Source organism: Erythrolamprus reginae, chromosome Z (assembly GCF_031021105.1).
Source record: "Erythrolamprus reginae isolate rEryReg1 chromosome Z, rEryReg1.hap1, whole genome shotgun sequence".
NCBI lineage: Eukaryota > Metazoa > Chordata > Lepidosauria > Squamata > Dipsadidae > Erythrolamprus > Erythrolamprus reginae.
The window spans coordinates 101,976,394-102,002,610 of NC_091963.1; the positions used below are offsets into that span (position 1 = coordinate 101,976,394).

Below are 26,217 nucleotides of genomic sequence, written 5' to 3' on the forward strand. Positions count from 1 at the left end.
TCCCACTTGTTCTACTACCTGTAACCCCAGGCCCCCCACTAATTCATAAACACTATCTTAATTCGAGTCCTCAATATCTTCATCATCCTCCAACTGACCAGGAGTATGTACAAAAATAACTAACATCTTGAACTGTATCCAGAAGCAAACCAATAATTCACCATGGATGGACTTTAAATTTTTTACTATTGGTTCTATGGCTGTGGCTTATTTTGTGGGTATGGTTTGATGGTAATGTGACAGTGGGCATAGCTTCATGGTCATGTGATTAGATGGGCATGGTTTGGCAGTCAAATGACTCTGTGAGAGTGGCTTTGCAATCATGTGATTAGGTAGGGGGTTGCTGGGTGATCATGTGACTGGGTGGGCATGATCAACATGACATCACTCATGTCAAGGGTGTTAATGTATGAGCTGAGTAGTGCATGTTTACCAAGGTTGTGCACACACAGAAATGTTTATATTGAGATTAGTTGTGAATAACTACTCAGCCACACACAGATATGCTAACTTGAATTAAAGTTTACTTTGAGAAATAACATGTTCAGATAAACAGTCTAAAGTCATAAACATAATATCAGAATAACAATCCAAATATTATTAATATTTCTTCCTTCTTACCAGGTGTCTTTGTCATAATCAGTAAACCAAGGTATCAAGCCTAAACATATTTTAGCTATAATATATAACTATAACACAGAGAGATTGCAGAGCATACATACAGTGAATAGTACTAAATAGTGAGTAGCCAGAGACAAAGAGACTAGCTCCCTCTTGTGACAGTCTGCAACATCTCAGCTAAATAAATATAGCTCTGTTATAACACATATTTATTTATATATTGCTTTTCCTTTCTAGCAGTTTTTTTCTCTGTTGGGGCACCAAAATAATCCAGACAATGTAACGTTTTCTGCTGCAGCCGGGGATTGGACTAGATGACCTCTGAGATGTCTCCCAGTCCTAAATTGCTGTGCTGTTTCAAAGTGTCTTCTGAAGCCATGTCTAGTATCAGGGTTTGTGGTGCTTCCTTCCACAACTTTCTCTCTATTTCGCTCCCTCCCTCTTTCATTCCCCCCCTATCTCCTTTACCTTTCTTCCTTTCTTCCTTCCTCTTTCTTTTTCTTTCACTTTCTCATTTTCTTTCTTTCTCTTTTTCTGCCTTTCTCTCTCTCTCATTCTCTCTCTCTCTCCTTGCTTTCCTCTTTTTTTCTCTTTCTCTTTCTCTTCTCTCTCTCTCTCTCTCCCTGCCTCCCTCTCTCCTTACCTCCCTCTCTCCCTTTCTCCTTTCCTGGGAAGAATCCCAGAAGATCTTTGGTAGCAAGAAGAAAAAACAGATGTTTTAAACTGAAAACATGCCCATTGATCATTTGGCATTCTTAGCACTCCACTGTTGATTAGCTTAGCCTGAGCAAGGATAGATTAGCAGCCACTTACAACTGAAACTCAGGGCATGTGGGGATTCCTAAACAGTGAGGGTTTCTTTCTTTGTTTCTCCCTTTAAAGCCCTCCTGCGCCCCCTTTTGGGTCTAGCAAGACTCCCTACAGCTCCCTAGGAGCCAAAAGGGGCACGGAGAGGGCACTGCATACCCGTTTTTGGGCCTAGAAACACCTCACAGCCCCCTGGGAGCCAAAAGGAACATGGGGCGTCGCTCCCCCACACCCCATTTTAGGCCTAGCAAGTCTCCCTACAGCCTCCTGGGAATCAAAAGCGGCACAGGCGGACCCTGAAAGCAGGGGTGGGTACTAACTTACCTCACTGCTAGTTCACTTCCTCCTGCACCCCGTGGCAAAAAATACAAAAGCCGAAAAAAAGATGGCAACTTCATGCACATTATTGGAAGTTGGCTTCTGCGCATGGTCAGAAGGAAAAGATTTTAAAAATCATTAAAAAAAAGATGGCACCCACGGACTGGTACCAAACGGTTTGGTGACGTCATCAGGATGTCACCAGTGGGTCACTACCAGTTTGGGCAAAGGAACCCACCCCTGTAATTCATGACGCCAAGATGTAATATGGACCATTCTAGGCACCCCATGGACTGGTCTTGCTGCCATCATTTGCACCAGCTGAAGCTTCAAAATGGATTTAATGGGTAGCCTCATATAGAGTGCAATAGTCCAGATAAGAAATAACCAGGACTTGAATATTTGATTCATGAAGTCCAGCAAGGTCTTGTGGGGGTAGGAGAATCAAAATGGATGAAATTATAAGTACAGTCATACCTCGTCTTACGAACCTAATTGGTTCCAGGGGGAGGTTCGTAAGACGAAAGGTTCGTAAGACGAAACATTGTTTCCCATAGGAAACAATGTAAAGTCAATTAATCCGTGCAACCAAAAAAAAAAACCCGGAAAAAAATGCCGCCGCCTGGCTGTCACCTTTTAAAACAGCCGTGCGGCTTCCCAGCAGCCTCCGAACGCCGAACGCGGAAGTTCGGGTTTGGCGTTCGGCTTCGGGAAGCTGCTGGGAAGCCGCGCGGCTGTTTTAAAAGGTCACAGCCGGGCTGGGGGGCTTCCCAGCAACCTCCCGAACCATGAACCCGGAAGTTCGGCAAAAGTTCGGGGTTTGGGTGGTTGCTGGGAAGCCCCCCAGCCTGGCTGTGACCTTTTAAAACAGCCGGGCGGCTTCCCAGCAGCTTCCCGAAGCCGAACGCCAAACCCGAACTTCCGCGTTCGGCGTTCGGAGGCTGCTGGGAAGCCCCGCCACCCGGCTGTCACCTTTTAAAACAGCCGCGCGGCTTCCCAGCAGCCTCCGAACGGTTCAGAAAAAATTTGCCTCTTCTTACGAACTTTTTTCGAGTTACGAACGCCAAACCCGAACTTCCGGGTTCGGCATTCGGAGGCTGCTGGGAAGCCCCGCCGCCCGGCTGTCACCTTTTAAAACAGCCGGGTGGCTTCCCAGCAGCCTCCCCAACGCCGAACCCGGAAGTTCGGGTTTGGCATTCGTAACTCAAAAAAAGTTCGTAAGAAGAGGCAATTTTTTTCTGAACCCCGGGTTCGTATCTCGAGTTGTTCGTAAGACGAGGGGTTCGTATCTTGAGGTACCACTGTACAGGTTTGCAATGCATGGTGGGCAAAGTGACAGGACCAATATTTACAATCCTCTGTTCATTTTGCTCTATTTCCTTTGTTCCTCCAGAACCTTTTCAAGGATATAGGGCACCCCTAGAACACTCTGGCCCTTCTATGCTTTGACACCTACTTGCCTGCTTGACCCCCTGATTGTTGTGGTTAGCTCTGGCCCAGCTCCTGCCCCAAGGACTGAATGTGGGGGAGACATCCACATGCTCCAGGTCTGTTTTGCCCCTGGTGGAATCTGCTGATGAAGGCTCCTCTGACCAAGAAGACAGGAGTGACAGGGAGGAGGAGAGTGTGGCAGACAGTTCAGAAGGAGATCAATTATCTAGCTCCTACTTCGATTCAGAACAAGAGTTAATGATACAGCCATGCATGCGGAGAGCGATGCATAGGCAACAACAACTGAGAGATTATTATCAAAGAAAATGAGGCCACCTGTGGTTGGGTGGGGGCTGTGGTAATTAGTGAGGCTGCTATAAATAGCAGCCTGTGGGTTTGGCCATTGTGGAGGATTATCTGATGGTTGTGTTTCGTGACTGCTTTACTGACTTTGACCTTTTGTGTGCTGATTTTTCCCCGCTTTGAAACTAAACCAGAGCAAAGTGTGTTTCACTTTGTGAAAGAAGAAGGACTGTGAATTGCCTCACAGCTGCAAGCTAAGTATCACAGAACTGATAAGGGACTTGTACAAATTACCAGTTTGTTTGGAGACAAGTGTTCTTTGCTATACCAAAAGAGGGCTTGGTTTAAGTGACTTTTCATGATAAAGAACATTGTTTTGAATTTTCAAACGTGTGTGTGTCTGAAATTTGTACCTGTGAATTTTTGGGAGAAGTCTACCAGAGAGCCCGACAGAACACTGATGAGTAGAAGTTTCCCCTCAAAATGTAAATTGGTATCTCTAGGGGTTCATCCACGACCTTCCCAAATTCATTTTTGCTCTACAATCCAGACCCATTTCAGATTTATTTTTCTCATTCTGAATTCTCAGTGATGTTTGTTGCCGTTGTGCACCTGCTCCTTCTATTTTTATTTAAAAGAAGTTGGTAGCATTGTATTTTATGGCATTATTAAGATTAAAATAGAAAAAAGAAAGGTAATGGAGTGTATTATGAGGGCCATAAAAATGACCTTAGAAAATTATTAATGAGGTGGCAAGGCTCCCTTCCTGACAGCTTGCTTACCATATTCAGATTTACTGTTAGCCTCTGTGGTTAGTGGGTTGTAATTCCCAAAGTCTCTTACTTCACAGGACTGTGTATGCGCAAATATCTTAAAATGAATTGTAATTGGAGGATTGAGGAAATAATAATCACCACACTGTTAGAGACATTGGAGGAAAAAAAGAAACTGAAACACCATAAGAGCAGATTTTGGGGCAGTGTGATTTGCTTTTGTGAGTATTTATGCAGATTCGTTTATATAGATGCATCATATCTAAAAAGAGAAGTGTCGAGATTGATGTATGAATTCTCAAATTCCCCTTTCAGGCTTAATACTTGGGGGAATTATTTGTAATTGTTCAAACGTTTTTTTTTAAAGGAAGTGAGTAATGACACACTAATCAGTTTATCATTTTGTTTTTCACATGACAGACATTCATATATACTAGTGGAGCCTGAAATAAATTGTGATGTGTGGATGACTCCTCTTTAGTATTACACTCAGCCAAGATACTCTGTCTAGTTTTTCACTTTTTTTACTCTGTTGTCAGCATTATGGGCCCCAGGAGTGTGGGTTTCCTTAACTGGATTGTCATGAGCTCTTTTTTTTTTGCTGTATTGACTTAACTAAAAGGTTTTGCTTTGTTTCTGGGGTTTGGTGGGAGGCAGCATGGTACTTTTGCAAACTTTTGACTTTCTCAAAAGTTATTTCTCTTGCCTCCATTTGTAGGACTGCATGAAAATCCACATTTGCTCCTATGTTTTAAGAATAGCAGGAATAATATTAATTAGCCATGCAAAATAGCTGTTTGGTTCATTCTTGTCAGATTTTAATTTCTTTGTTTGTTTTGTCAAGTTCGTATTGGTGGTATACAAAGATATAATAATATTTACCGGTATGTACATGATACTAGTAAAAGAGAAACATTATGACAAGACGGAAGGCATTCTGGTGCACTTATACACTTATGCATCAGATTTGGATTAGATTTCTATTTGATTTAATACTAAGATAAGTGATAAAAAAATTTACTGTGCCAATTAAAACATTTAATATTAAAACATTTAATAATAATAGCTGTTCTAACATGCTTGCCTGAGGGGACAAAAAGATTCCTTGTAGTTGCTCATAAGTGTTTAGTTTTGAGGGGAACAAGAGGTAATAATAATAATATTACTGCCTAGGAAGCAGATAGAGAAGAATGCATCCAAATTGTAACTACATTCTGCAATTGCAGGGCAGGTTGATAAGTGGGAAAGTAGTCAAAATTCCAACTTTGTTTTTAAATGGGATATTTTTCAGCTTAATTATAAAGTTGAAGACTTGCCCAAGCGTTTGTTTGTTTGTTTGTTTGTTTGTTTACTTACTTACTTACTTACTTACTTACTTACTTACTTACTTACTTACTTACTTACTTACTTACTTACTTACTTATTTTGTCCAATACATATTTAAATTCCTGGATCATGGATTGAAAGGGAATCATTTTTCTTATGATGTTCGTCAACCATATTCGAAGAGAATCTTGACATCTAATGAATTGTGGACTGTACGCGAGGTGGCTGGTAAGGCCTATACGGGCACGAGATGTCCTGCCACATGTTGGGCAGACGTGTGGACACCATTGTTGCAGCATTTGCAGCTCTGGCTTTGCAAAGTACTCGCTTCTCTTCTATTATGAATGTTCTTCTGGCCTCTGATGTTTGGCAGCCTTGGTGGATCAGCATGCGCCATGTTGGTTAGTGCCAGGGTTTCCCAGGAGGTGGTGTCGATATTGAGGGACTTGAAGGAGGTTCTCAATGTGTCTTTGTATCACTTCCTTTGTCCCCCATACGATCAATTTTCTTTAGACAGCTCATCATAGAGGAACATGTAAAATAATGCACTTGGGGAAAAGGAATCCTCAATCTGAGTATTGTATTGGCAGTTCTGTGTTAGCAAATACTTCAAAAGAAAAGGATTTAGGGGTAATGATTTCTGACAGTCTCAAAATGGGTGAACAGCGCAGTCAGGCGGTAGGGAAAGCAAGTAGGATGCTTGGCTGCATAGCTAGAGGTATAACAAGCAGGAAGAGGGAGATTATGATCCCGCTATATAGAATGCTGGTGAGACCACATTTGGAATACTGTGTTCAGTTCTGGAGACCTCACCTACAAAAAGATATTGACAAAATTGAACGGGTCCAAAGACGGGCTACAAGAATGGTGGAAGGTCTTAAGCATAAAACGTATCAGGAAAGACTTAATGAACTCAATCTGTATAGTCTGGAGGACAGAAGGAAAAGGGGGGACATGATCGAAACATTTAAATATATTAAAGGGTTAAATAAGGTTCAGGAGGGAAGTGTTTTTAATAGGAAAGTGAACACAAGAACAAGGGGACACAATCTGAAGTTAGTTGGGGGAAAGATCAAAAGCAACATGAGAAAATATTATTTTACTGAAAGAGTAGTAGATCCTTGGAACAAACTTCCAGCAGACATGGTAGATAAATCCACAGTAACTGAATTTAAACATGCCTGGGATAAACATATATCCATCCTAAGATAAAATACAGAAAATAGTACAGTATAAGGGCAGACTAGATGGACCATGAGGTCTTTTTCTGCCGTCAGACTTCTATGTTTCTAACTGTTTAGGGATGCGATGGTCTGGCATCTTAGCAACATGGCCTGCCCAGCGTGTCTAGGGTTTCATCAGTAGGGTGGAAATTGATGGCAGACCTGCTTGGGAGAGGATTTCAGTGTGTGGCACCTTATCCTGCCACCGAATCCTCAGAATTCTATGGAGGCAGGTCATATGGAAGTGGTTCAGTTGCCTAGCATATCTCCTGTATACAGTCCAAGTCTCACTGGCATACAACAGGATAGTTAGCACTACTGTTTGGTAGACTTTGAGCTTTGTAGCAAGGCTTATTTCATGTCGGTCCCACACATTTGTCGCTAATCTGCCAAATGCAGCTTTGGCGATTCTGCAGTTGACCTCAATGTCAGTTGTCACTGCATGGGAGTGGGTGCTGCCAAGGTATGTAAATTGGTCCACTGCTTGTAGCTTTTGTCCCTTTACTCTGATGGTGGGCTCTTGGTATTTGGCTTTCGGAGCTGGCTGATGCATCACTTTGGTCTTCTTTATGTTGATCAGGAAACCAAAGTTGTTGCATATGGTGCAAATTTATCCACACTGGCTTACATTTCCTGCTCTGATCCAACATTTAGCAAAGAGGAGGCCACATAGCACAGTCTCCTTTATTTTGGTGACAACCTGGAGTCTTCGCAGGTTGAACAGTTTCCATCAGTCCCAGTTTCCCATCTCAGGCTAACTCCCAAGGAACTGTTCTGGAAGGCATCTGATAGCATGGCTAAAAACATTATGCTGAACAAGGTAGGTGCCAACACACACCCTTGCTTGACACCGTTTGTGATGGAAAAGGCCTCTGAAGCTTCTCCATTGTCCAGCACATGGGCCATCATATCATCGTGAAATTGATGTACCATCAGGATGAATTTATCAGGGCACCCAAATTTTGGCCTTTGCAACTGACAGTGTCAAAGGCCTTAGTGAAATATACAGAAGTGGTACAATTCTGTTCTTGAAACTTTTCTTGTAGCTGTTGGGGTGTGAGGATTATGTCCACAGTGCTACATTTTTTGCGGAAACCGCATTGTGCTTCAAGTAATAGATCCTGTTCCAGGTGGACAGTCAGGTGGTTCAGCAGACCTGTTGGTTCCCTTTTCTCTTGTAGAAGTATATGATAGATGCCTCTTTTAGTTCTTAAGGAATAGTTCCTTGATTCCAGAAAGAACAGCTGAGTGAGTTTGTCAACAAGCTCTGCACCACCATCCTTATAGATTTCTGCTGGTATCGCATCAGATCTTGGGACCTTGCCACTGGACAGCTGGTTGATGGCCTGTAGGGTTTCAGTCTTTGATGGTGGGGAGTTGAAGCTGTGGTTGATGTCTACGTGGGGCATTCTGTCAATTGCCTCATTGTTGATAGAAGATGGGCGGTTCAATACAGATTGGAAGGACTCAGCCCAATGCTGTAGAATCAGGGTCTTCTCAGTGATGAGAGTTGCATCAGCTGTGTTCTGTAGAGGGGAATTCCCTGAGGGCTGGGGTCCATACATGGATCTGGCATCTTCATAGAATATTTTAACTTTGTTTCTATCAACAAATTTCTGAATTTCATCTGCTTTGGTACTCAACCAGTAGTTCTACATTTTGCTTGCTCTGTTCAATCCTGCGAGTGTTGTTGAAGGCAAGTTTCTTGGCTGTTGATGATGTGTCATTCTGATAAGCATGGTGAAGGCAGTGCTTATCAACAAATAGGGCCTTGATCTCTTCATCACTTTAGTCAAACTAGTCCTGTTGTTTCCTGTGTGAGGGTCCTAGAACTTTTGGTGAAGAGGAATGCACAATGTCCCAAAAGTGTTCCCAGTCCTTCTTAGCATTTCCCTCTAATTGCAGCTCTGAGAATTGGTTGTCAAGATCTTCTGCTAGTGAAGCTGCTGTGTTGGGATTCCTCAGTTTACCAACATTGATCTGTTTCATCACAGCTTTGTTTCTCTGTGGACACCTCTTTAGCTTAATGTGAAGGCTTAATTTGGAGATGATGAGTCTATGGTCCATCCAACAGTTAGTGCTCAGCATGGCCTTGGTCACCCTTACATCCTGTCTGTCTTTCCTTGGCACAATGATATAATCAATAAGATGCCAGTGCTTGGAGCGTGGGTGCATGCAGGACATATTTTTGCGAGTGGGCAGGCAAAAGGTGATGATCAGATTGTGAGCTCACATGTCTTTAGTAGTAATAGGCCATTGCTGTTACGTTTGCCAATTCCATTTTTCCAATGATGCCCTCCCAGGTAGAGTGATCAGATCCTACTCTAACATTAAAGTCACCGAGTCAAATCAATTTGTCGGTGTGCTTCACAGATGGCATTGAGATCTTCATAAAACCTGCCCTTTACTTCATCCGGGTTCATCATTGTGGGTGCATAGGTACTGATCAATATGGCTTGCTTTCTTCTCGGCAGTGGGAGATGCAGTGTCATGAGTTGGTCATTCACTCCCTTGGGAAGACTGGCAAGTTTGCATACAAGATGATTTTTAGCCACAAAGCCAACTCCAGATTCATGGTGTTCATTATTGCTGCATCCTCACCAGAATGTATAACCACCTGTTTCTCTGAGTTGGCCTTCGTTGGCTAGGTGAGTTTCACATAGGGAACAGTTCTTAGGAATAGCTGTTAAAGGTTCCGAGTGAATACCTGTGTTTGGTATAATATTTATGCTGATGCATTACCGATGAGGTGTTACACTTACATGTTTGCCTAGATCAGAGGTGTTAAACTCGATTTCATTGAGGGCCATATCAGGGTTGTGCTTGACTTGGGGCGGTGGTGGCTGTTGTACATGCTCCTGATCAGTTGGAGGATGATGAAGATATTGAGGACTTGGATTCAGATAGTGTTTATGAATTAGTGGGGGGCCCGGGGTTACAGGTAGTAGAACAGGTGGGAGGCCAGCCACAGGATGGGGCTATGAGTTCAGGATCTAGCGAGGGAGAATCAGACACTCGCTGGGTTAACCCTAAATTCAGAAGGGTCCAAAAATATAGAGAACAGAGGTCTGGAAGAAGATATTAAGGAGAGGAATGGGTTAAATACTGTAGTGATGTATTTGGCACGTCAGGGGGTCAGTGGAGAAGAAGGGTGGAGTTTCAACGTTGCCGAAGGGAAAATGGATGTGTTTTTTGCCGCGTTAAAGTACGCAAAAGGATTCTGTGTTGTTAACCGTCAGTTCTGTTGTTTTTTAAAGTCATGCTGTTAGGAAAAAAAATCTTGTTAAGTGGAGCAGGAGAAGGAATGTGAGAAATGTAGCTAAGAGCGATAAGGACCGAGTGCCTGTATGGAATGTGTTGAATTACAGGAGAGCAGAGAAATAAATGGAGTTTCTTTATTCATGAAATGATGCATTTAATAAGAGTTATTTGTAATTGCTAAATTTCTACCAGAAACCAGAACAGTGGCCAGCTTGACATCACTCTTGTCAGGGGTGCCTGTGGCAGTCCAAACACTCTGCCACTGAAACAGGTGCCAGAGCTCCGTTTTCGGCTGCCACAGCCTCCTAGAAGCTCTGCCAGTGAGAATGGAGCTCGGGAGGACCGTGGAATGTCCTTCACTGATTCCAGGGCAACCTTGCAGGCCATATCTAAGTACTCTGTGGGCTGGATTCGGCCCCCACGTCTTGTGTTTGACACCCTTGCCCTAGATTAAAAACCAGGTGCTTGTAAAATATTAAAGTGCTTTTTGAAGGTCGTCTGTATATGATTTCTGACACTTTGAAGAGATTTAGACATCTGTCAAGCATGTCTTGCTATCCATCATCCGTTTTCAGTGTCCCTGTGCTGCTGCTTACCTGCCTGCCTCCCTCATCTTTTAACAGGTTTCCTTAGAAAATCACCCTCACTCTTTTTCTTTTTGTATTTTTCTTTTCATGCCCAAGCCATTTAAGATCACAGGACAGAAATGTTTGCCTGCTTGATTTAGCAATGAAATATTATTATTATTATTATTATTATTATTATTATTATTATTATTATTATTATTATTATCATTATTATCATCATCATCAATAATAATAATAATAATAATAATAACTACTATTATTACTATTATTATTATTATTAATAATAATAATAATAATAATAATAACTACTATTATTACTATTATTATTATTAATAATAATAATAATAATAATAATAATAATAATAATAATTAAATTTATGAAATAAAAACCTGCTTAGAACATCCATAACTGTCCCAAGTTTTTTATTTGAATGTTGTAGTGTAAATGGATGATCAAATACTAATAAGCAAATATATACAGAATGATATCTTTTAATTCTTGAGTAAACATGGTAAAATATCTGGGACAAGGCCTTGGTCTCAGCAGCTCATTTTTTAAAAATGGATTTGATAGTTTTGGTGACATTGTCTTACTAAATTTTATTTAATATACTGTATATTTGAATTTTTCTGTCTCTGGTTGTATAGACAAGATTCTGTCTGTGGTTGTATAGATAAGATTGGATTTTAACTTCATAAATTTCTGAAAGATGACCAATGCTGGAAACAATTTTAAGGCAGTATATTGTTTATAATGAATAAGGACTAAGTTTACACAAGACACTTAAATTATTGTAACTTAATTCTGAGCTTTTGCAATATGTTAAATAATAGACTGTTCTGCCGGCATGTTTCAACCCCCCGTAATTACAGAGTAATTAGTCCAGGAAGACACACGCCACACAATAAAAGGAAAACCCAAAAGTTTTTATAAACAGAAAAACAGAAGAAGCTCCCTTTTTAAATGTCAAAGAGATTTTCTGGTACACACAAGGCACAAGTTAAATGCAATCCAATTGCTCACTCAATAACTGGGAAATTGAGTCCAATTCTAAAGTCCAGAGAGTCCACACACAATCTTGAACAGCACAAAAACCACGATTTTGACGAAACAATAAATCAGATAAACTGCCATGAGGCTAAAACACCAGGTTGCACCTTTATCTGTAGCACTAATTACAGCAGCCCCACCCAATCACAGGTGGCCTCATTTTCTCTTGTAATAATCCTTCAGTTGTTGTCTCCTATGCATCACACTACGCATGCGTGGATGTGTCATTAATTCTTGTTCAGAATCCACGGATGATACAGATGATTGATCTCCTCCTGGGCTGTCTGCCAAAATCCCCTCTTCCCTGTCACTCACGCTTCCTTGGTCAGAGGATGCTTCGTTGGCAGATTCCATCGGGAGCAAAACAGGCCTGTGGCATGTGGATGTTTCCCCCACATCCACCTGCACATTCCTTGGGGCAGGAGCTGGGCCAGAGCTAACCACAACAATAGACTGATTGAATAATCTGGATTCATACAAAAACACTAAAAGCAATACCAAGGTAGAAATTAACCAAGCTTAGCAGGTTGTATGAATTCAGTTATCAGATCTTCAACGACTTGGTTAAGCTAATATTAACTGCATATAATTGCCCCATGGGAAATTTCATTGACTCCTATGGAAATAGAACAAAGGGGGGAAATGAGCAAGCAAAAGATACACTTGTATTTATAGGTCTTTCTTTAGATATTCTGGACTGCTGAACTAGTTTAATATGTGCAGGAATTTCCAAGGTTGATATTCTTGGAATATAATGTAATGGATATGGATATAATGTAATACTTGCATACTCCAAATATTGGAAAATACCTACCATAATCCTCTGCTAGCATGACCAGTAGATGTTTGAGAATAAAGTATATAATCCAGTATAGGATACGAACTCCAGGTAGTGTATAATTTCCAGTAGCCACAGTGAGAGGGCTATTTAAAATCCCCTAGAACTCAAGAAAGGTCTTGTTCAAAAGCACTCCCACTGCCATTAGAGAATTATGTGAATCTTATACAAGGTAGATAGCTCCATGATAGTAACCAGCATCTCCATAAACACTCTCTCCATGGATTCAGTATTCTGTTTGGGAAGAAAGGCAAATTGTGAAATTGTCCTGTCTTCTAGGACGACTAATGGGCACCAAAGAGATTAAGTGAATGAGAGGAGTGGATGCATAATATAGCATGTTTATTTAAAACTCTGTAACAGGAGCTCTGATGGTAAGCTTAGCTAATATGAGTGACTACATATGCTTTTTTTAGAGAGCACTGGTCTTTTGGAAGCATTATGTCCAGATAACTTTCCAATTTTAATTTCTGCCAGTATTAAAAATAACCTAGTCACCTGCAGGAAAACAGTTAATGTAAGCTAGTAGCAGTTCATATCATGTCTGGGTCAGAGGTCATCTGAGACCTTGGCAAGTTGTAAGAGAAAACTGATGTACCCTAAATAACAAACTTAAACTCTTCCAGGGCATGTTAAATGGTTCTGAGTTAAATCTCACATTGTTATTTTATTCATTCATTTTTATTAGAGTTCTCCATGGAAACGTTGGCTTGTTTTAACATTTAGTGTGGTTTCTTCTCAAAAGTTTAGGATATGTCCTTAACCTTTTCTCTTCTGTGGCATCATAATATGACAGTCATTGGATGCTCTATGGCAAATAGGCCTCTTTCTGGGCAGCTTGGATCATATAGGGCAGTGATGACAAACCTTTTTTGGTTCATGTGCCAAAAGGGGCTGGTGTGTGTGTGTGCATGCCCACAGCCATAATTCTATATACTCCTGACGCAATTGCGCATGACTCTCTAACCCCTGCTCCTGGCATGCTATGCCACACCCATTTTTCGCTTTCCCTAGGCTTCAGAGCCTTTCTAGGAGCCTGGGGAAGGCGAAAACAGCCTTTTCCCTCCGGAGGCCCTTTGGAGGCAGAAAATGGTCCATTTGCCAAGTTCCAGTTGATCCGAAAGGCCCATTTCTTTGCTCTACCCAAGCTCCAGAGGCTTTCTAGGAGCCTAGGCAGGACAAAAATGGTCTTCCACCTCTGGAGATCCTCCGGAGGCTGGGAACATTATATTTGCCGACTTCCAGTTAAACTGGAAGTTCCGTTTTTTTGCTCTTCACAGGCTCCTATAAAGGCTCTGAAACTTGAAAAGAGCAAAAAGAGGGCTTCCTCACCCACTCTGGAGGCTGAAAATAGGCTGTTTCCTGGCACCCACTGAGCCCAAAAGGCCCCAAAATTAGATGGCCAGCGTGTGCATGCGTGTAGGATTTGAGCTTATGTGCCCACTAATATGGGTCAAGAGACATGTAAGCCATAGTAGACTGTGAAAGCTATTCAAGCAACCACAAACAGAATTAAACTTCACATCCAATTTGTGAATCTGGGAATTGTTCCATAGGTACTCCTTGACCTATGACCACAAATGGAACCAAAAAGTTTGTCACTAAGCAATAATAATAATCAATAATAATTTATTAGGTTTGTATGCCGCCCCTCTCCGTAGATTCGGAGCGGCTCACAAATCTAATTTTAAAAACATCTAAAACCCAACATTAAAACCATACAACACAATCATACCATGCGTAAACTATATAAGCCTCTGGAATCTCAATCCCCCCATGCCTGGCGACATAGGTGGGTCTTTAGGAAAGGCAAGGAGGGTAGGGACCATTCTAATCTCTGGGGGGAGTTGATTCCAGAGGGCCGGGGCCACCACAGAGAAGGCTCTTCCCCTGGGGCCCACCAGACGACATTGTTTAGTTGATGGGACCCCGAGAAGGCCAACTCTGTGGGATCTTATCGGTCGCTGGGATTCATGCAGCAGAAGACGGTTCCGAAGGTATTCTGGTCCAATGCCATGTAGGGCTTTATAGATCATTACCAACACTTTGAATTGTGACCGGAAACTAATTGGCAACCAGTGAAGTTGTTAAGTGAATTGGGGAAATTAAGCCCAATTTTACTACCTTTTTTTGCCCAGATTGTGAGTAAATCACATGGTTGTTTAAGAGAATAAGGCTTCCTGTATTGACTTGCTGCCTGGGAAGGTTACAAATGGTGTTCATATGATCTGGGAGACACTGCAACCCTCAGAAACACACCCTGGTTTCCAGTGCCCAAAGTTTGATCACAAAACTCTGAGGACACTGCGATGGTGATAAGTATGGAGACTGGCCAAAAAATCCCCCCCTTTTTTTTCAGTGCCATGCTAATTTTGAATGGTTGCTAAATAACCATTATATGTTGAAGGGTACCTGTAACCCTCTTTGAACAGGGACTATGTTCCGTATGCCAGAGGGATAATTGAAAGCAGTATTTTATTTATGCAGACTCTCACCAAGAATTATTATTATTATTATTATTATTATTATTATTATTATTATTATTATTACTATTACTATTACTATTATTACTATTATTATTAATTAGATTTGTATGCCGCCCCTCTCCATAGACTCGGGGCAGCTCACAACAGTAATAACACAATATATAACAAATCTAATAATTAAAAGTCACTAAAACTCCCTTATTAAAAAGAAAACATACACACAAACATACCATGCATTATCTCCATTCATCATCTCCATGCATTATCTCCATTCCTTACTAAATATCCTGATCGTTTTTAATTTGTTTCATATTAAGTTGTGATTATCAGATCAGTCTTTTATTTGTTTGACCACAGCTAAATACGGAGTAGTTTGTACAGTATTCTGTAGTATCTCTTCTACGCTTTTCTAGATTCTTTAGAATAATGTTTGTTTTTATCCTAGTTATTTGTGATGTTCCTGTTTTATTTGCTTGTCAGTGATTAAATAAAAAAAATATTTGTGCTATACAAGTGGCCATGGGGAGGATCTGTAGAAAAGTTACTCTCCAATGATTGATCCTATCCATGAAAAGTAGTACTGTCTTGGTAGCATTGAAATTCTTTCTAGGAGCAGAAACAGAACATAATATAACATGAATGTAATAAACGGGCTGTAATTCTTGTGGTGCACACTCTGCTAGCTTGAATTAAGTTATAGCGAACAAAATACGGGCCGTTTACTCCATCTAGAGGCTGCTTATGTGTATTTATTGGGAGTTTTTCCTCAGGTTACTGGTACCCAAGGAGGTTAAAGCTGGAACAATGATCTTTGCATCCCTCAGTTTTCATTATGTATTTCTTTTTTCTGTGATAGGGATGAAGCGTCCCTTGACCCCCTTCCACTCCCCTGGGAGTGGTATTTGTGGAAGCCTGGCAGAGAACTCGTGCATAGGATGTCCTCCAGAGCAACGTACGAAGAGAGAGAGAAAGCACCCGTCATTCACTCTCTGTGAAGTGTGTAATATCCAGCTGAATTCTGCTGTCCAGGCCCAGATCCATTTCAAAGGGAAGTCTCACCAGAAACGCCTCAAACATCTTAACAAAAGCAAAGTCCTGTCAAGTCCAGGTAAGGACTCACTTTATATATGAGGCTTCTCAGAAATGTGGAAAGAGAGTCTGAAATGTAGGATGTCTATATTATTTTAGCTCCCTTCCACAAGCACAAGACCACCCTATGTTTTACCATTGCTTTCCAGATGTAATATTTATTAAGCAAATTTATTAATTTATATTAATTTATATTGCCACCCAACTCACACATGGGGGATTCTTGACTGCTTATAACATTTAAATATTCTGTTCTTTTTTGCTGCCCTTAATTATTGAAGCTGGTTCATCACTGTGTTATTTTCCCTCAGACTCTAGCCAGTTGAACTACAAGTCACAGAATTCCCATGTGTTCTATTGATGATCTCTTTCTATGATTTCCTTCAAGTATGTCTCAAAAGCTAACAATTTTTGTGAAGTTTTAGTTTTCATGCCCTACTTGAAAGGAATCTTTGTGGCATCCAAGCAAATTTTACAAGGAACTGATTTGATTTGCATTCATCTAACAAATAAACAGATTGGAATGCAATTATGTTAGCATTCTGACATCTCAGGATTTTCTCTCAGCAAAGATGAATATACACAGACATACACATATGCCTTCAAATATTTGATATTAAAACTTATACAAATACATAGCATGAGGTAAGATATATTTGTAACTATATATTCAGATTTCATATATGTTCACAGATACATACCTAAATAAATATCTGTAGATTTTAAAAGTTTTCAGATTAATGTGGAAATAGGATAGGATAAAATGATGTAAAAAGATCATGTATGATCAATCCAACCATACATAAAACTAACTTCCGGGTGAAGCTCGACCGCGCCGGGTATGCGGGTGTGATCCTAGGTACACCAACCCTCTGTGAACGGCATTGGCTTCCAATTAGTCTCCAGTCAAGGTGTTAGTTATTACCTATAAAGTCCGACTTGGCCACACAGTACAGCCATGCGGGATGGGAGGAAGTGAACTGGCAGTGAGGTAAGTTGGAATCCACCCCTGACCTCCAGTGTGTGTATGTAGAATGGCTGCAGGGTTCCCGAACCACAAGAGTGCCAAATAGCTTCTGACAAGCAAAGTCAATGGGGGAAGTTGGATTTGCTAAAGGACCACTTGATTCGCTTAATTGCAATTGTTTACTTAATAATCAGGGCAAAAAAGGTTGTAAAATTAGGCATGACTCTTTGATGACCTGGGATAAGGCACAAACGGTCACATAGCCAGCTGAGAGTTCAAACTCCCACACCAAACAATACCAATTCAGCATTTGTTTCCAACAAACTCTCCTCCCCACAACATCTGCTTAAATCTCAGCTGAGTCGCTCCTCATGCCCACTGTTTGCCTTCCTCAAATACCCATTCTCGAATACAGCTCATCCGTTTGGAACCCATATCACATCTCAGACATTAACACCCTTGAAAATATCCAAAGATACTTCACCAAAAGAGCCCTTCACTCCTCCACTCGAAACAGAATACCCTACGAGACTAGACTTTCAACCCTGGGTCTAGAAAGCCTAGAACTAAGATGCCTTAAACAAGATCTAAGTATTGCCCACAAGATCATATGCTGCAACGTCCTGCCTGTTGGTGACTACTTCAGCTTCAACCACAACAACACAAGAGCACACAACAGATTTAAACTTAATATTATCCGCTCGAAACTTGACTGTAAAAAATATGACTTCAGTAACTGAGTTGTTGAAGCGTGGAACTCATTACCAGACTCCATAGTGTCATCCCCAAACCCCCAACACTTTACCCTTGGATTATCCACGGTTGACCTATCCAGATTCCTAAGAGGTCAGTAAGGGGTGAGTACAAGTGCACTAGAGTGCCTTCCGTCCCCTGTCCTTTTGCTCTCCTATATCTCCTATACCCTTCTTCTATTCCTATATCTCTTCTTCTATTCTTTCATTGATATGTTCTATTCCTATAACTTCTCTTCTATTCTTTCTTAGATATATTTTACTATGAGTATCTCCTCTATAACCTTCATCATGTATTTTACTATGTGTATACCCACTAAAACCCTCATTGTGTATTGGAGAAAAATCAATCAATAAAAATAAATAATAAATCCTGCCCCGTTCCTCCCTGCTAACAAGCCATTCCAATCCTGAGGGCCTTGGACTGCCTCAACTTGCTCCTTTTCCTTGAATAAGCCAAGCAAAGAATCCGGCCTTCAGTTATTTTTCACATTCTATGAAATTGGTTTTCAAATGAAAATGTGGGGGGGGGGATGCAGCATGTAGGCCCATATGATCTCTTTCCAACCATATTCTCTGCCATGAATTCTGAAGCGGTATTGTGCAAAGAAATGGAAATAACAAAGGAACTATTTTAGGTAAATAGTTTCTATGATTTTATTTAAAATTTGAGGGTGATTATTGCCTTGCCTTGTTTGTTTTCCTTTTATTTCTCTTTTTCTGGTAAACTTTTTCTAGTTCAAAATTTGGTTTTGTTGGTTTATAAACGAAAATCCTTATTAAAATTTTCCTCGTGTGTAATTGCAGAATTACTCCTTGTTTTCCAGCATTGATCAAAGGTTGGCTTACGTCGTTATATTTTGCCTAAAAAGTGGTGTAAAAACAATGTCTTCATATATAGTACAGTAGATATCGTAGATATAATACATAGATATGGTTTTTTTGCCTCTTGAAATAAAGTTAAACTTCTTAAATGTGTGTAATTTCATAAGCTCAATTTGTTGTTTTGGAACTATAAGGAGTTTTATTTTAAGCGAGAGATGGGCTTAAATTCATTATCTTCTCAAACTTTCTCTGAGTTCCTGGATTTCTCCATCCATTTATTAAAAAGAGAACTAGGATTCTTCTGTAATAAATAAAATTGAATTTATGCAAACATGTTAATACCCAATATTAATACCCAGAAAGGCAGAAACTCAGCAAAATATCGAAACTTTCCTCTTTAGAAATACTTTGTTTATTTTGTGATTAGTGGTAGCTGGCCATTAATTATTATTTCATTCATACATAACATGATTACTATTGAATCATATCATTCTGTGTAAATAAATTTCTCTTACTTAAAAACAATATTGCATTTGCATCTGTATGCAGTGTGTGTGTGTGTGAATGAGTGCGAGAGAAAAAGAGACAAAAATACAGAGAGAAAGAGAAATACACAGAGAAAGAGACATTTGTTACAACTGTATTTGGACAGCAACATAATCAATCACAATAATCTAGCTGCATTGGATGAAGGAAGTTGTCCATATTTATAGTCTTCCAATATCTATACTAAGTCTAGAGAGGGCAGCACAGTGCAACATAAAATACTAAAATCACCCGTTCTCTCTTTTTCTAACCTTTTTCATATAGTTGCTATCAAAAAGATTGCAAGAGCTCAACATGACAGTTGATGGAAGCAATTGTAGAAGTTGTGAATGTGGATAATTGATGTGATAGTAGTAGACAAAGAACTGGAGAGTATCAGTAAATATCAGGATCTGAAAACTGAACATTATCGCATAAACTGGCTGTGGTAATTCCTGTTGTTGTTGTTGTTGTTGTTATTATTATTATTATTTATTAGATTTGTATGCCGCCCCTCTCCGAAGACTCGGGGCGGCTCACAACAGTAATAAAAACAATATAGTAGTGGAACAAATCTAATATTAAAAACCTTTAAAAACCCTATCATTATTTAAAAAACCAAACAGCACCATTATTTAAAAAACCAAACATAAAACAAAGTATAAAAAAGCCTGGGGGAAAAGGTGTCTCAACTCCCCCATGCCTGGCGGTATAAGTGAGTCTTGAGTAGTTTACGAAAGACAAGGAGGGTGGGGGCAGTTCTAATCTCCGGGGGGAGTTGGTTCCAGAGGGCCGGGGCTGCCACAGAGAAGGTTCTTCCCCTGGGGCCCGCCAAACGACATTGTCTAGTTGACGGGACCCGGAGAAGGCCAACTCTGTGGGACCTTATCGGTCCCTGGGATTCGTGCGGTAGCAGGCGGTGCCAGAGGTACTCTGGTCCAATGCCATGTAGGGCTTTAAAGGTCATGACCAACACATCAATATTGTGCCTTATCAAAAGAAATCTTAAACAGCACTTAGTAAATCTGCACATTGATAAAATTCCCATTTGCCAATTACAAAAATATAATATTGTTTGGAGTTGCACATACCAATATATGACACCTTATGTTCTTGGGAAGAACGCAATGCAAATGAAGACAAACACCAGCTAAGAATTGGCAGCTGTGATTTCATGTTATTGGAAATAATAACTACAATGGCATCTAATTTTGGTTGCTATGATGTAAAAAATATGTCGAGACTCTAGAAAGAGTGCAGAGAAGAGCAACATAGATTATTAGGGGACTGGAGGCTAAAACATATGAAGAATGGTTGCAGGAACTGGCTATGTCTACTCTAATGAAAAGCAGGACCAGGGGAGACATGATAGCAGTGTTCCAATATCTCAGGGGTTGCCACAAAAAAGAGGGAGTCAAGCTCTTCTCCAAAAAACCTGAGGATAGGACAAGAAGCAATGGGTGGAAACTGAACAAGGAGAGAAGCAACTTAGAACTAAGGATAAATTTCCTGACAGTTAAGAACAATCAATCAGTGGAATAGCTTGCCTCCAGAAGTTGTGAATGCTCCAAAACTGGAAGTATAAAGAAGAGATTGTCTGAAGTGGTGTAGGATTTCCTGCCTAAGCAGGGGGTTGGACTAGAAGTCCTCGAAGGTCCCTTCCAACTCTGTTTTTCTATTTTCTATTTTATTTTCTATTTCTATTCCATTCCATTCTATTCTATTCATTGGTTAGGACAGAGATGGCAATCCTTTTAAGTACCCAAAGTGCGCATGTGCCCCCACACTGCAAAGTATCCAGGGATGGGCAGCAGGCAGGATGGGGTAGAACGCAGTTCCACCGGCGGAAATGAAACTGCATGTGCAGCTCCAGCGGATCAGATGGATTATCGATTTCTGGATTATCAGTCTCTTCTCGGCTCTCCTTTTTCCCCCTGCTGCACCCCTTGCTTTTTTCCTCTTTCCTCCTTCCTGGCCTCGAACAAGCTTCCCTTTCTCCTGCCCAGCTCTCCTCCAGCCTCCTGCCTGAGATGCAAGCAGAAGGCATGGATGGAAGCAGCGCTGGCAGCATTTATGCTTCTGGCAGCACCCGTTCGCCTAGCTACCCACCTGAGGCGGTGGTGGGGCGACCCAGGAAGGAGAGCGTGGGAAACGCGAAGCAAATTGTCACCCCAGTGAACGACACTGGTAAGGTTGTAAGTCGAGGACTTAACAGTTCACTTGAACGATGATGATTGTTCAAGCCACTCCCACCTGATCACACGGCAGGCAAGCCACTCCTACCCAGTCACATGGCCATTAAGCCACACCCACAAAATAAGCCACACCCACAGTGCGGCAGTAAAAGATTTGGCTGCCCATTACTGCACGTACCCTGTACATGGGGGCACACCCTGCATGCACTTCAGCATATGATGCCCCCCACATTCACATCATGCATGTGCACATTCATGGCAGAAATCCAAAGACCAGCTGGCCATGCATGCATGGCAGAGACCCGAAACAGAGCTGGGACGACCGCACACATGCCCACAGAGAGGGCTAAGCATGCCACCTCTGGCACGTCTGCCATAGGTTCACCACCACTGGGTTAGGACTTGAACTGTTACCAAGCCCAGACTGTAAATTAAATTGAAAGTGGTTATTGTTGTTGTTGTTGTTGTTATTATTATTATTATTATTCATAGAAACATAGAAGATTGACGGCAGAAAAAGATCTAACGGTCCACTAGTCTACCCTTATACTATTTCCTGTATTTTATCTTAGGATGGATATACAGTGGTACCTCGGTTCTTGACCACAATTCATTCCGGAAGTGTGGTCGAGAACCAATTTGATTGAAAACTGAATTAATTTATCCCATAGGAAATAATGGAAATGGATTTAATTGGTTCCCAGCCCATTGACTTGCTGGGAACCAATTAAATCTATTTCCTCTATTTCCTATGGGATAAAGATCTGAGGGGACGGGTGAGAGGGAATGGGAGTCGAGATCTGACACGCCCCTCCTGGCCGCCCTCTTAACAGACTCCCAGTCTCTATCGTCTAACTGTTCCAAGCTGCAGGAAGGGTAGGGCTGGCTGCAATACCAGTAGCTTTGGGGGGCTCCTTTCCTCAGTGGTTCAGTTTGTTACCTCCAGGCAGCTGCACCAACTTTTTCTTTCCCGGCGGCGGCGATGGCGGCAGCTTCCCTTCGAGGAGCAGCAGCAGCATCGGGAACGTCACGTGATGAAGGGAAGCCACTGGAGTCGCCGGTGCCGGGAAAAGTTGGTGCAGCTGCCTGGAGGTAACAAACTGAACTGCTGAGGAAAGGAGCCCTCCGAAGCTGCCGGTATTGCAGCCAGCCCTACCCTTCCCGCAGCTTGGAGCAGTTAGACGGTAGAGACTGGGAGGCTGTTAAGAGGGCGGCCAGGAGGGGCGCGTCAGATCCTGACTCCCATTCCTTCTCACCCCGTCCCCTCAGATCTTGTGGCAGCTGCTTTGCAAAGCTGCCCTGGTCGCACATTTCGGATAGTAAACAAATTTTTCTGTTCAGTATCCGAATTTTTGTTCGGATACCGAAGCAAATTTTTGCAGAAAATTTTGTTCGGTATCCAAAATGTACGAAAACCAAGGCGTTCGAGAACCGAGGTACCACTGTATGTTTATCCCGGGTGTGTTTAAATTCAGTTACTGTGGATTTACCAACCACGTCTGCTGGAAGTTTGTTCCAAGCATCTACTACTCTTTCAGTCAAATAATATTTTCTCACATTACTTCTAACCTTTCCCCCAACTAACCTCAAATTGTGCCCCCTTGTTCTTGTGCTCACTTTCTTATTGAAAACACTTCTCTCCTAAACATTATTATTATTATTATTATTATTATTATTATTATTATTATTATTATTATTATTATTATTATGTAGCAGTAGTAGTAATATGTAGTAGCACCTTGGGTGCAATTCCAAAACATCTGGAGCATCACTTGAACACCATCAGCATTGACAGAATCAGCATCGGTTAAATGCAAAAGGCAACTTTTCTCCGAACAGTTTACATCCTGCAGCTATACCTCTAATACACCATCAAATGTCAGTATCTGCCTATCCCAGATTCTTGGGAAGAATTTGATAGATGGATAAAAATGCCAAAGCCAGTCTGAACCTCTGTGTGATCAACCAATAATAGCAATAAAATCAATTATTATGCCTGTAATTTATTACACGATTCTCAATGACTGGGTGGTTTACAAGAGTCAAACAGAAAAATTATAGTAAAATCAATAAATTATAAAATAGCAAGAAAAAAATGCAATGAAGTGAGAGCCTCCTTCTTCCTTGTCAGAGGCCTCAGTGAAGCCAATAAAGGAGAATACAGTGATACCTTGTCTTACAAACTTAATTGGTTCCGGGACGATGTTCTTAAGGTGAAAAGTTTGTAAGACGAAACAATGTTTCCCATCGGAATCAATGTGAAACGATTAATGTGTGCACGCCCAAAATTCACCCCTTTTGCCAGCTGAAGCGTCCATTTTTGCGCTGCTGAGATTCTCCTGAGGCTCCCCTCCATGGGAAACCCCACCTCTGGACTTCCATTGCCAGCGAAGCACCCATTTTTGCGCTGCTGGATTCCACTGCTGGGATTCCCCTGCAGCATCACAAAAACATGGAAGTCCAGAGATGGGGTTTCCCATGGAGGGGAGCCTCAGGGAAATCCCAGCAGTGCAAAAACGGGTGCTTCACTGGCAACGGAAGTCCAGAGGTGGGGCATCCCAGTGGTGGCGGTGGGTTTGTAAGGTGAAAATAGTTTGTAAGAAGAGGCAAAAAAATCTTAAACCCCGGGTTTGTATCTCGAAAAGTTTGTATGACGAGGCGTTTGTAAGATGAGGTATCACTGTACAGTAATCCCTCGCTACTTCACGGTTCATATTTTGCGGATTCACTATTTTGCAGGTTTTCAAAGGGGGCTTAAATCCATTAAATTCATTGAAAATTTTAAATCCATTATAAATTCATAAAATTCTTCTACAATACTGCTGTACTCTATTAAAGAAACTGGTAGGATATCACATGTAGTTCCAGCTGAGAAACATTATAGAATGACTGTTTAATGCAAAGGGTGGGTTTTAAAAGTCCAAATACTCATTAAATACATAAAAAAATATCTTTCCTCTACTTCACGGAAATTCTTTTTTCACGGATGGTCTTGGAACGCATCCCCCGCGAAAAACGAGAGATCACTGTATTTGCAGCTCAGGGTTGAAATAAGGGGTCCTTGGTACTCTCTGAGCTTGGTTGTTTTCTTGCAAACATTTCATTACCAAAACTAGTCTGACTAGCACTGATGACGTTTCCTAGGGTTTTTTTGGGGGTTTTTTAATTTATTTTGTCCAATACACAATGAGGGTTTTAGTGAGTATATATCAATATACACATAGTAAAATACATGATGAAGGTTATAGAGGAGATACTCATAGTAAAATATATCTAAGAAAGAATAGAAAAGAAGATATAGGAATAGAATATATAGGAATAGAATATATAGAATATATAGAATATAGTAACAGAATATATACCATCCTCCCTTACATCAAGGGCACCACAGACAAAATTAGTAAAATTCTGCACAAACATAACATCAAAACTTCATTTTGCACCAACCAAAAAATATCTAATATCCTAAGGAGCCCCAAAGATAAAATCCAATTGGAATACCAAGGAATCTATGAAATCCCTTGCAAAACATGTGCAGCCACATACATTGGACAAACCAACCGAAGAGTAAGTGCACGCCTTGCAGAACATGTGAATGCAGTTTAAAAAGAAGAAAAGGCTTCCTCCCTTGTCCAGCACATTAAAAAAACAGGTCACGAAATTGACTTTGAAAAAACTAAATTACTTCACAAAACAGAGAATTTATATAGAAGAATTGCTCTAGAAGCCATAGAAATTGAAAGGAGACCCCTTTGCATAAACAAAAGAGATGACACGTCCCGCCTACCAGAAATTTGGAAACCAGCCTTAAACAAAATAAACAAAAAAAACACTTCATAAAAATCACCATGTCAATCCTTCTAATAATTATGATTTTGGAATTTTGAAATTTGGAAACCAGCCTTAAACAAAAAACACTTCATAAAAATCACCATGTCAATCCTTCTAATAATTATGAATTTGGAATTTTGAAATTTGGAAACCAACCTTAAACAAAAAACACTTCATAAAAATCACCATGTCAATCCTTCTAATAATTATGATTACACCAACCAATCAGATCACTGAAACATAATCACCCAATCTAATTGCTACATTCAAACCAAATCTCCACCCCCACACTATATACTAGGAAGAAATGACAGTTGCAAACATTCCATTTTACAACAGCACGAAGCTTGGAAACTTCAGCCTGATGATGGTGGATGTGATTTCACCGAAACGTCACATAAACATGCAAAATATTACACAGGGCAAAACCCGAACTCAGAACAATCTACATACATACATACATACATACATACATACATACATACATACATACATACATACATATATATATATATATACAGTATACACACACACACACACACACACACACACACATATATATATATATATATACATACACATACACATACATACATACATACACACATACACCTACACCTACACATATATATATATATATATATATATATATATATATATATACATACATACATATCTATATATATATAGGAATAGAGTATATCATGAAAGAATAGAAGAAGAGATATAGGATATATAGGAGAGTAATAGGACAGGGGACGGAAGGCACTCTAGTGCACTTGTACTCGCCCCTTACTGACCTCTTAGGAATCTGGATAGGTCAACCGTAGATAATCTAAGGGTAAAGTGTTGGGGGTTTGGGGATGACACTATGGAGTCCGGTAATGAGTTCCATGCTTCGACAACTCTGTTACTGAAGTCATATTTTTTACAGTCAAGTTTGGAGCGGTTAATATTAAGTTTAAATCTGTTGTGTGCTCTTGTGTTGTTGTGGTTGAAGCTGAAGTA

The 26,217-nt window shown here is 40.7% G+C and overlaps 1 protein-coding gene across 1 annotated transcript in view; it reads left to right on the top strand.

Annotated features, from left to right (window-relative positions):
- ZNF385C (zinc finger protein 385C) overlaps positions 1–26,217 on the top strand; it is a 284,959-nt gene that overhangs the window by 94,733 nt on the left and 164,009 nt on the right. Inside the window, exon 2 of the mRNA XM_070729576.1 lies at positions 15,882–16,133. Within this exon, the coding sequence (XP_070585677.1) occupies positions 15,884–16,133 (250 nt within the window). The 5' untranslated portion in view covers positions 15,882–15,883. The remainder of the gene's footprint in view (positions 1–15,881; positions 16,134–26,217) is intronic.